The sequence below is a fragment of the Miscanthus floridulus genome, chromosome 6, assembly GCF_019320115.1.
Source record: "Miscanthus floridulus cultivar M001 chromosome 6, ASM1932011v1, whole genome shotgun sequence".
NCBI classification, from domain to species: domain Eukaryota; kingdom Viridiplantae; phylum Streptophyta; class Magnoliopsida; order Poales; family Poaceae; genus Miscanthus; species Miscanthus floridulus.
This window is the reverse complement of record NC_089585.1, coordinates 106,728,916-106,741,736: the sequence shown is the minus strand read 5'-3', so window position 1 is coordinate 106,741,736 and position 12,821 is coordinate 106,728,916. Positions and strand designations below refer to the sequence as shown.

The window sequence follows — 12,821 nt, the reverse complement described above, 5'->3', positions numbered from 1 at the left end:
AAATGGGTTGCCTAAGTCCCATCTAAAAAATAATGATGATAAAAGCAAAAAGGTAAGTCGCGGGCCCCTCCCCGTCGCGACCAGGCCCACTGGGTCCTCCTCCTCGCCTCGAGCCCCGAGACAGAAGCCTCGGCAGGGAACACCATCTCCGCCTCGCCCGAGGCTCCCCACAGAAGGCCTCGGCAGGAGGCGCATTCTCCGTATCGCGCGAGGCCCCATTCTCCGTGTCGCTCGAGGCCGGCTCGCCCGCGGTCCGTCGCCCCCTGCCTCGGCCGACCCTCCCGATAGCAGGTCACGTCCCATTAATGCTTCCAACCACCCCCGTGATCTCAGCCGGACAGCGGCTCAACGTCACAAAAAGACCGACGCGACCCGAAGTCGCATCAGCACCATACCGACCGGGGCAGGGCACGGCGAGGATTACCGGCCACTGTGTCCTGCCATTGTGACCACGATCAGCGCCTGAGACAGGGTATGGCGGGGGTTACTGGCCACTGTGTCCTACCACTGTGTCCACGATCAGCCGCCCGTTCAAGGCCTCGGCGCTGTACGCCAAAGCCTCGGCGCTGTACGCCAAAGCCTCGGCGCTGTACATCAGGGCCTCAGCAACATTGGGGTCCGCGCCTGCCGAGACCCCCCATCGAAGTACCAGCCTCGGCCCCGACCAAGTTTCGGCCTCGTGCATAGTCCGTCTCCAGCGGCTTATGGTCGCCGTCACGTCCACTCCGAGGAATTCCTGGGGCTCCCACGACGCACAGGATCTGATGGGACGACCACGCCGCCCCGGTACTCCAAGGATGGGCCACTCCGACAACCACGCCGCCACAGGAACAGGCCACAGGGTTTGGACATACCGTTCCTGTTGGCACGACGCCGCATAGTAATACATGTACTGCCCTTGTCCCCCCTTCAACTATAAAAGGAGAGGACTTGGGCCACTTAGAGGGGGAGACGCCCCGGATAACACACACACAGGCACACCCTCCAGCCGCATGAGAGCAACGTCTCAGACGGCCCCACGACACCCTGCCGAGACCTGGGACAAGTTCCCTCTCTCCCTTAGCTTGTAACCCCCTGCTACGAGCACTTCGGTGCGAGGAATACAAGTTCTATCCCTCAGACTGGACGTAGGGCACCGATTGCCTGAACCAGTATAAACCTTGTGTCTCTTTGCATCACCATCCGGAATCGGGAGCACGCAGAACAAATTCACTAGTTGGCTGAGGACCCCCCGGTCCGAAACACCGACACATGGTTATAGGCTTGCTGATAAGTTATGGCTGAAAATATTGTTGGCTGTTTTGTTGTGAGAGAAAAATACTGTTCATTACCTAAAAAATACGGTTTTTAAGCCAAGCGAACATGGCGTATATCGTACTCGTTCTATCGCGTAGCGAGCTAGGCATGGCGCGCGGCGTCTGTCCCGGCGATGCTAGCAGGCCCGGAGAGTAGGCGGCGCGGAGCGGCAACGAGTGGGCGCGGGGGAGTGGGGTGGGTCACGGGATGAGATAAGGAGTGGGAGTCACGGGGCCGCATCCGGACGCAAGTTTGGGACGGACATCCTCGTAGAATTATTATCGTTGTAGATAACTTACACAATTGATCTTATATACAACCTGTTCGCTTAGTCATATTTGACTTATAAGCTATGGCTTATCAGTCAACGAACAGTATTTTTCTCTCACACCAAAACCAGCCAACAATACTTTCAGCCATGGCTTATAAGCCAAACCAGCCCAAACGAATAGGGCGATAGTTGGTTAATAGGTGACAAAAAACCGCAAAAAAAAAAGGTTCTACGGTCCTCTACAGATATCGATCACCAACTTGTTGTAATGAAAATAGACGGCCGTGGTAATACCTATGAGCATACTTGTTGTTGAAGATGGAGAAAATAGATCTAAGATTGTATAATTATTACAATAAGGGTCCATCGGCCTATTCGCTGGTTGGTTTTTGAGCTGATAAGTCCGGTTGGTACTGGTTTGTTGTAAGAGAAAAACACTGTTAGCTGACTGATAAGCCCCGACTAAAACCAACAAACGAACAAGCTGCATATACGGAGTGCATGATTTCTTGGCCTCAGTATTTGGTCCCCGTCTTATGATTCACTGGTGACAGTGTGTTCTTCATCTCACTGGCCACACAACATCCCCCGCTACCCATCCAAGCTGTTATTGTCTAGCCATAGCCCATACGCTAGATTCAATGTCGCCGCAAGCTAACCCTTGCCTCTTTTTTTTTGTCTTTTGTCTTCTAATCTATATATTTCTAAATTTTGAATCTCAAATTTTATAGATACACTATGCATGTGCATAGTTTCGGAGGTTTTTCGAAAACTTCTTAGTATTTTCCTTAACGGGTTTTCACGATTCCACCAAATAGTTTAACCATGTCATTAAGCACCGGATCCTCTATCATAAAAAGAATATCATCCTAGGTTCGACTAAATCAAATTTCTTCTAGAATGATAAGATAAATAAAAATATTATCAATATTTATATCTTTAAATATGTTTATTATAATAATAAAATTTACGATTCAGTCAGGATACATATTATGTATTATATAGATATTAGTTGACCCCGTTCGTTTCGCTGAAAAAACAAACCGAAACACTGTTTTGATTTAAAAAATAAGATGAAAAAATAGATTTCTTTATGTACATTTGGTAATAATTCATTGATTCGTTGAAAACACGTTCTTTTTTATGGAGTTAGTACTCAGTCTCCGCAGAGAAATCCGGTCTTCGAGGTGGTACAGCCGGTCAGCCGCGCAATCAAATCGTTCACGCTCTCCACTATCCAGCACGCAAAGCACAGCAGCTCACGCTGTGACGCGAACAGCCCGGGCCAGTCGTCAGCGACAGTGACGCGATCACGGTCTCCTCCGGCGACCGCCAGTCCGCAACGGGCCCAAAATGTTCACCTGCTCCCGTGGTTTTGGTTAGCACGCGCACCCCAGGCTGCAGGTGCTCGGCTGCTCTGCGCTGCGGGTGGAAGGGCTGGACCAGGAAGAGCTGGAGGCGGAACGCAATGGCTCAGCCGGCTTGGCGATTGATCAGATCATCAGAAAACCCCAGAAGCAGGCGGCAAACATTTGAGACGCCGATCATCGAGCAGCTACAGAATGCACCGTACTACGACAAATAAGGCCATCTCCAACTACAACACCTAAAATTACAACACCTAAAATTAAGGACTTATTTGTTCTTTGATAGCGCTACAGGCAAAAGATTCAATACATATTCGACATATTCTCCAACAAAGACCTAAAAGAAAGTTATTTCTACAAATAGGTTTCTAGGAGAGAGGATGCCCATATTTAAACTGTGCCTCTCTCAGACAACCGAAAATAAATTGATTTTAGATCTTTTATTATCTATTTTGGATTTAGTTGCCACGTACCTTGTTCGAGACCGTCTTACAACCCGAATAAAACGACGGTTGGACTCGATAACCATTTAAGTTCAGGTCCCAACCAATAGTCCAAGCAACAAACAGTACGATCAACACATAGTAGGCAATAACTAGTTAACTACTACTAGAGCAGAAATTTAACAAGCCACGCCATAATTAAAGGCACGACACGATATCATCATCACTCGTCGTCGCAGTGGCAGGTGTAGAGCTCCTCGCCGACCTTCATGGACGCGAACGCGTCGGCACAGGCGTACTTGAACTGGTCCATCGACAGCTTGCGCTTGTCCCAGGCGCTGACGCGGACGTGGTGCGGCTTCTCCATCTGCACGCCCAGCACCTCCCGCACTAGCGCCTGCAGCCCCGCGCGGCGGAGGTGGGGCTTCCCGAGCGTGTCGGCGGCGAGGGCGCGCAGGTCCACCGCGCGCGGCACCTCCAGCCCGTACCCGTCCCGCAGCTTGGCTGCGTCGTCGCGGATCCCGACACCGACGAAGGTGAACCGGCGATCAGCCAGGAAGTCGGACAGCGCGTCGGGGACGTAGTCGGCGCGGAGGATCTGGAAGACGAGGCAGCGCCGGTCGACGCAGATCTGCAGCACGGCGACGGGGCCCGGCACGGAGGCGGGGCGCCACTCCACATCGAGGCCGACAATGAGCATATGGCGGCAGCGGCGGTGGATGCGGTACGTCTCCTCCAGCCACGACTCCACCTCGCCGCCGGATTTGGTGAGCGTTGCGTCGAAGCAGTCCTCGTCGAACGACACCACGTAGGTGTCGTCGTCGGAGCAGTATCCCTGAATCTCGGTCGCCATCTCGCTGGTGCTCGCTCTCTCTCTCTCTCTCTCTCTCTCTCTCTCTCTCTCTTATCTGCGTTGGGTTTTTGGACCGAGTGGTAGTGTACTGGTGTTGAAGACGAAACGAAGATCGTGCACTAGAATGGGAGCGGTTCCCGTGTGCTGGCTTTAAGGCCGTGCTGCCGCGGCTGCTGCTTGTGACCGTTGTGAGCCTAACGTTTCTGTACGATGGCTACCGAGCAGCGCTGCAGCGGCCGAACGATAAACCATGGTCATAATCCCATCAATACCATATGTTGTCACTTCAGCATCCGGCAACAAATTGTTGATCACCATTTGGTGAAAACGCAAACTTGTACGATAATAGTAGGCAGCGTATGCTATGGAAATCAAGGAGCTGTGCAAACTATGCAAACTCTAATCTAGACCACTGGACTCTAATCCGATGGTTAGAGGTAAAGGTGGGTTATTTTAGCACTTAAACCCCCCCACTCATCCCATCTAATCCAAGATTTTGCAAATCACCCCAGCCCCAGCGTCTGTACGGTTCCCTTCTGTCTCCTCGCGATCCCCGTACGGCGTGATACAGCGCCGCGACGACGCCCGCGTCGAGGCCCGGCCGCAGCCAGCACGTCCTGCACGCCCGCTGGGGAGGTCGTCGTCCCAGTCAGGAGGAGGATCGCTGGGGAGGCCCACCGGCTAGCCGGATAGGAGGAGGCCCACGAGAGGCGCCACGGCGCCGGCCGCGATGGCCTTGCCGTGGTTGCTGTACAGGGACGCAAGGGTGAGGATCGAGGGGAAGATGAGGGACGCGTTCGACATCACCATTGACGAGATGATGGCCAGGATGAGGAGGATCAAGAATGGAGAGAATTTGATATGGAGGGGCGACGACAGGGATGAGGATTTTGATTCGTGACATTGGATGAACGAAACTTCTCACTTTTGTGTTCATGTGGCGGTACTAGACTAGTAGTATTATTGTTCTTGTTTTGTTGTTATGTGTTCGTAGTTAATCAGAGCGTACAGTTGCAATGTAATAAGATAACAATTCAGACTTGACATGACTGCATTTTTCCTCCCCATCCTGACAACCTGACATGCATATACGCAAGCCAAACACAAGTCACCTGGTGCCGCAACCAAACAACAGGAGCATGCACACAGTAGCATGCACGTCCACGGCGATCAACAATTGCACACACGAGCTTGCAAAATGAACTAGCAGTAGCACATGGACAATAATTAATTACAAATAATTCTCAGAATTGCACATTTACTTCGACAATGGTACTGATCAATCAAACATAGATTCTTCCGAATTAAAAAAAACAAACTAAAGGTAACAAACTCTGTGTTGTCGGACAGCCAACAACATTCCAAGTGTAAAAAAATATCAGCCAACAACATTGTTTGGGCAATTGCGTGCATCATGATCTGCAACTTGATTACATTTTCGACATTTCCATTTATTTTTACCCTGACCTCCACTTCCAGCCTTCTTCTCCTTGCCCTTCTTAATTCTTTTGCATCTCCCTTTTGACTTGATATCATTTGGTGGATGTATATCGACTTCATTTGGAATTTTATTACCCAGGAAAGTTTCATATTCCTCATGTTTATCAACTCTCATAGCAGGCGTGATTTGTTGGAGAGGTTCTACTAGGTTGGATAAACTAGAATATAAAAAGTCTATCCCTTGTTCTGAGTTCTTGGCCATTTGGATAAGATCTTCAAACTTGTTGCGTGATTCTGAAATCTTTTTCCGCATTGCCACCTCCATGGGATCCTTAGGCTTTTCATCTAGTAGGTTACCTTCCTCATCAAAGAATAGTTCCCTGTAAAACAAAACAGAAGGATTGTTGGCCTATACAGAAGGAAACAAAACAGGCATAGAAAAAAAATGTACAGTACACACCTTTTACATCTTGTCTCCCATCTCTTCATAATATAAATTGAAGGTATCTCATTTTGTTTCTCGACTCGAAGCACTTGTATGATATGACGACACGGGATGCCATATGACTCATATAATTTACAGGAGCACCTACCAAGCATGTTTGAGTTGTTCATATGAACAACTCGATCTTTTCCAGTTAGGCTGCTGATGGTGAAACATCTTATATCTTCACACTCTGAAATACCTTGAATAATGCAATGGTCTCTTGCAGCTACGAGTTGTTCCTGAAATTTACTAAAAACTTCATGTGTATATATCCCTCTACATTGCTTCTCCATGGCCCATGGTGTCATCAATTTAGGAGTGATGTGAAGACTTGCATTGTCGGCTTTCAACTCCTCTTGGCGCTGGCACTCCAAAGCTGTGTCAAACCTTAGCCAGAACTCAACAAAGGTCAACTTCCTATGAATGAAACGGTTAAAAAAAAAGAATTTGCACTCTCCGATCGTGATGTAGTCCTAAGCATTCCTGCTAGAGGTATGTCCAAAAAGTATACCAGAATCCATGATTCGCGAATGGCAAACCTATTGAAAAACCAATCATTTTCCATGAGTTCATAATCTGTTATGATAGAATTCCATTGTGACACAAAATCATCTGAATTCTCAGTTCCCCAAACACACTTGTTTAGTCTTTCCCAAAATTGTTCATCATTTCTTATAGACGGCCCGACCTTCTCAGGTACCTTTTCCATGATATGCCACATGCAAAATCTATGAGTTGTATCTGGTAGAATCTGAGCAATAGCAGCCATCATGCTCGCATCTTCATCTGTTGTGATTAGATGAGGTGCTACTCCACCCATGGCCTTAAGAAAGGTCTTAAACAACCATACATATGAATCGATCTTTTCATCTGCTAAGAATGCTGCCCCAAGGAAAACACTTTGCAAGTGATGATTGACTCCAGTAAATGGCACAGATTTCATGTTATACTGGTTGGTAGTATAAGTTGCATCTACCGAAATCACATCACCAAAAACACTATAGTTTTTCATGCATATAGCATCTGCCCAAAATACACGAACAAGTCGTCTTTGTTCATCCACCATAAACTCATAAAAGAAGGCAGGATTTACTTCCTTCTTTTGCTCAAGTTGTGCCACAAACATTTGTGCATCTGCATCCTTGATTTTTGTTCTGAGGTCACTGAAATAGTTTTGTAAATCCCTCTTTGTGCACCCAACATTCTCAAACCCACCCTCTCTGACATGGAGAAGTCGATATGCTTGTGATGTGCCAATGCTAGCCTTATGACAATTGAACAAAGTACTCTTTGCTCTCTCACTGACATTTCGGTTGGATCGTAGCAAATGCCTCTTATCTGGCGACACAAAACAATGGCTGTGCGCCTCAACCATTGAATATATTCGATACTTCTTGTCACTGTCAAGCTTGACAACAATATGTGCCTGACAACCACATCTGGATTCCATCACATTTGGTGACTTTCTTTTTTTTCCGGATTCACCACTAACTTTTTTTACGCTCTCCTGTCTGTACCCTTCCCTTGAACAACAATACCGCTTGAATAATATTTCATCATTTTCCTTCTTGTGCTGACCAACACGAACAGAGAAACCAACTTCGTGTGCATACGATTTGTAAAATGTTTCCACATCTGTGAGAGTATCAAAGATCATTCCAACTACAGGCTTCAAATGTTCTTTGCAATTTGTGTCCTATACAAGTATAAAATTGTATGAGCAACAGACCAGGCAAACTAGTTCTTTGCAAACAAAAAAACCATATGTTCTATGCAACTTACTACTAAACTCGGAGAAGGTTTCGGCTTAGGTGTGCTTGGCTGTTCAAGGTGGGCTCCAACTCCGGCGTCGACCGCGTCGATCGTGATGACGGCATGATCATCGGCGACAACGGGATCAACGGCGATGACGGGATCAACGGCGACCTGAGACTTGGTGGCAGCGGCAGCGGCGGTCTCCAACGCCACAGGTCGCGCATGGGGGCCAGGAAGCCCTGCTCCTTCTCCTGCGTCGCCCTGGTCGGTCTCCATGGCGGCAGCGGGCACACCTGGTGCAGCACACCTTATTAGATTAGATCGTACATATTGTCAGAAAGGCAGGCAGCAAATTAAGCCAAAGATCTGGTGTTCACGTATGTACGTGTACGTACTGTCGTGGACGATCCGGCCAGCTGATCGATCGATCAATATATACAGCCAAAGACAAGCAGCTACTGGGGGTCGCTGTCACCGCGCGCTTCGCTAAGGCCGGGCCGCTGCCGTCCGCAGAGGCCTCCGGCGCTGGCGCCGGCGGCTGCTGGGTCGAGCTCCTCGATTGCCTCCTCGAGTCAACCGCGCTGTATACTAACGCGAGGGACGGCGGCGCCATAAACAATCGCCGTAAACGAAACGGCGCGGCCAGGCCTTGTCACGGGCGTCGTCGCGGCGCTGTATCGCGCCGTACGGGGATCGCGAGGAGACGGAAGGGAACCGTACAGGCGCTGGGGCTGAGGCTGGGGTGATTTGCAAAAGCACCCCAGCTAGATGGGATGAGTGGGGGGTTTAAGTGCTAAAATAACCCATCTTTACCTCTAACCATCGGATTATAGTCCAGTGGTCTAGATTAGAGTTTGCATAGTTTGCACAGCTCCTTGGTTTCCATAGCATAAGTCTTCATAATAGTATTGGCCAAGAACAAAATAGTTACTGCAAAAATAGAGGAATGCCATGGTTTCAATCCTACAAGATTAGGAACTAATACTTGTAAACCAAATTCATGTTGTAAACCAACGGATGAAAAACTCACCTTGACATAATTAGAATACAGGATTAAAGTTCAAGAACAGTAGACATGTACTAACTTATTCGAGAGGAGCGACACTAGCTTCTCGGTGATGAGGCTAGCTCCATCGCTAGTAGTTTAGGTGATCGACATTGTGGAGCGTCAGTTTCGTGATGTCCACCTTCTAGTTGCCAAAACCATATTAAACAATTTCACCACACATAATGCATGTATGAAAACCCGCTATTAACCTTAGTGCCTAATATGTGAGTGCATATTTTATCAAACTAGCAACGTTTGACCATACGTGCACCAATTTGTTATCGTACCTAGTTGAGCAGTTTACAAGTTATTAGACTATTTGCAGACATCTACAAAGTTACTGTATGATGAATGTAATTTAAGGGTCTCTATATATCGAGTGCATGATTTCTTCGCCTCAGCATTTGGCCCCATCTTACGATCTACTAGTGACAGTGTGTTCTTCCTGTCACCAGCCACGCAGCATCCCATCCTAGCTGCTCTTTGTCTAGGCGCAATACTAACCCTTGCCTCTATTTTTGTCCTTTTTTCATTTCCATATATTTAATATTTTCATACATTTAAAAAAACATGTTTAAATCTTAAATTTTATGAACAATATATTGATACACTATAGATGTGCATAGTTTCATTTTTAAGGCCCCTTTGGAACGTAGCATTGAAAAAAATAGGAATAGAAAAACACAAAAATGGGATAGGAATGTGTCGGGTTCATAAACCCGGAGTCCCTAATGGACCCGCTTCTCTGCAATACTTGGCCCAGCCGCAGGATGGTGTCCCCAATACATGCTCCAACGAAACAGCGGACGGGGTGACACATGAAACTCGACCGACCCCTGCCGAGCCCAACGGAGCTTGGGGGGCTCGGGCCACTCGACCCCGACTCGGGAATCCAGCCGACCGCACAGGTTGCGGTCAGAATAGACACAGGGAAAACACCCCGACTGGAAGAGACACGAGAGTTCACAACCCCAAAAAAAAGAGTACCAAGGTGTTCAACCTCCAACCGACTCCCCAATCGGCCGCAGGCTCGGGGCCTACACCCACCAGATGCGCTCGCGCGCAACCGGTAGAAAACGGATTACCAGCGAGTCTCGTCCTCAGGGGCTGGACGCTATGTCTGCATGGCGCGCCTCCACGGACTTCGCCAGTCCCCTCCTCAGTCCTCAGTGGCTAGGTGCTTGTATCCACTCTGCGCGCCTCCACGGCTTTTGCCAGTCCTCCACATGGAGGCATGGCGCCTAAATCCTACTCGGTTACCCTATGCAGTACAACAAACCAAAGTGGAAAACGCCGAGGCTCCAACTCAATAGCCCCTTCACGGCTTCACAGAAGTCCCAAAGGGGCTCGGGGGCTCCTGTCGGGTTCATAAATCTGGGGTCCCCAATGGACCTATTTCCCTGCAATACTTGGCCCAGCCGGCAGTGCAGCAACAGCGCGTGTCTAGGCTGGCCCAGATACACAATGATAGGCCAAGACCACGATCCGGTCCCCGATCGGCACCTCTAGCCAGGAGATCTGATCGGAGGTACGACCAGAAGGCCTGGCCATGGTAGGACCATAGTCCAACTCCGACCCCCTTTTCTCCGACCAACAATACGTCAGACCTTAGCTCGCTGCACTTTCCCGACCCACACGGTCGGGACCGACTGAGAACGATCGACTAGGGACGCCCGCTCGGTGTGGGGCTGGGGAGCAGGCGGAGCAGATAAGGTAAGGCGCTCAAGTCAACCGCAATACCGAGGACCGTACCTTGCCATGCTCTGCGCACCTGCAAGACGGTGTCGTTGGAGCATGTCAGGCGAACACGGTAGAACCTGCCGGACGCGTCAGAGTATAAATAGTATTGTGGGCGCCGTCGTTTATCGTACCAGGCGAACACGGTAGAGCCTGCCAGACGCGTATGGGCATAAGCAGTATTGTGGGCGCCGTCGTTTACCATACCAGGTGAACACTATGTAGCCTGCCAGATACAACAGAGCATGAACAATAAGGTGGGCAATGGTGACCATCCCGTACCCGATGGTGTGGGCTACAAGACTAGGCAGCGCACGTATACACTCTCTCTCTTTTTCTCTGACTTATAAGGCCATCTCCTTCAACTATAAAAAGGGATGAGCTTTCTCTTAAAAGCCCCCCCCCCGAAGACTGAACGACTCGAGGACTCGACAGCTCAATAGCTCAAGAGCCCGATAGCTACATAGTCTACATGCTCTCAACAGCTGATACGCTCCGATACTTAGCGTACGTTTGAGCATCCGTCATTCTCGACCACTCGGTTCAGAGTCTGATCGGGTCTTTAACACCCCCCTTCTCATTCTTCACTCGTTTGTAACTCAGCAATAAACTTCGAGCACTTGGACTTAGGAATATAGTCACCGACCGACTGAAACTAGACGTAGGGCCTGTTGCCTGAACCAGTATAAATCCTGTGTCATCACGTGCTAGGCCACATCCGATCACAACGCACGATAAAACTACAAATATTTACTTGTTGGCCATATTTCGCACCGACAGAATGCATATGCAAAATACAGGAATGAAAAATACAGGAATTTGTAGGAATAGGTGTTTGAATCAACGGCAGGAAAACATAAGCAAGAAAGACGAGGTTTGAGTGGATGTTTTTTCCTACGGTTTTTCGCGTAATCAAGCACAAAGAAAAGTTTCCTTTGTTTTTCCTATAGATGAATCCCTCGAATCAGTGCTACAGTAATTGAATCCATAGGAATATGAATCCTATATATTTTCCCTTTGCTTTTCATGTAATCCTACATTTTTCTAAAGGTTTTCATGATTCCACCGATCCGAGAGTTTGTTCTGAATATTTAAACCAAATAGGCAAATATGCATTCCATCAATGATGAATTCTTGATTTTGTACTATTTAGTTAACCATGTCGTTAGCGCTTAAAGAATACTCGATGACGTTTTTGACTTTTAGATATCATGTTTGACCATTTGTCTTATTTTTTGTGTGCAAACAATAAAATAAATAAGTCGTTATTAAAGTATCTCTAATGATAAAAGAAGTCCTAACAAAATAAATAATATTTATACAAAAAATTGAATAATACGAATAGTCATACAAGATATCTAACGTATTTTGGGTCAGATAGAGTATCATTCTAGATTTGACTAGCTCAAACTTAAAAAAATGACTAGATATATAAAAATATTACTAATATCTATATCTTTGAAGAAGTTTATTATAAAAAATAAATTTTGTAATTCAAAAATTATTATATATTATACTAGATATTAGTAAATAATTGATTTCTTGAAAACATATTAGGTCTTGTTTGGATGGTGTGTATTCAGTTCAGTCCATATGTGTTGGAGTGGATTGTAATTGAACTTAGTTTAATTCCACTTCAATACACTTCAACACACAAGTGGCGGAGCCTGAATCAAATTGTAGGAGGGGCCAATTTACTAATTAAACCGAAGTATACTAAAGTGATGGAGAAATTAGTCTTAGTTCTTATAAATACAAGACAAATCAAATAGCAAAGTATCTAAAATTCTCTAAAAAGAAACAACAGATCTATGTTGACAATAAAATATATAGTACTCAATCAGCCACTTAGACAGATCAAACGGTTTGGAAGCCAAGAAAAAAGAAAACAACAACAACTTAACAGTAGATGTATCTGTACGGTGTACGCAGAGGCAAAGCAAAGAATTGGATTGGACAATGGGAGAACGCTGCTTCGTGGGGGCTGGGAGCGGGCTTGACCCTGGTGGCATAGCTGCTTGGCTGGTGGCGGCGATCCTTGCGGAGTGGGGAGTGAAAGGTACTAATAATATAGCTAGAGGGGATAAATAACCTATTTAAAAATATACAAGATTATTAGAGCAA

General features: G+C 47.2%; 1 protein-coding gene and 1 pseudogene across 1 annotated transcript; both read right to left on the bottom strand.

Moving 5' to 3' along the window:
• Positions 1-3,252: 3,252 nt before the first annotated feature.
• Positions 3,253-4,331, bottom strand: LOC136458949 (3'-5' exonuclease-like). The gene has a single exon (XM_066458848.1). It carries the CDS (start codon positions 4,228-4,230, stop codon positions 3,601-3,603), a length of 630 nt encoding a protein of 209 aa, XP_066314945.1. The 5' UTR covers positions 4,231-4,331; the 3' UTR covers positions 3,253-3,600.
• Positions 4,332-5,608: 1,277 nt separating this feature from the next.
• Positions 5,609-8,188, bottom strand: LOC136460983 (protein FAR1-RELATED SEQUENCE 5-like; annotated as a pseudogene).
• Positions 8,189-12,821: the final 4,633 nt, after the last annotated feature.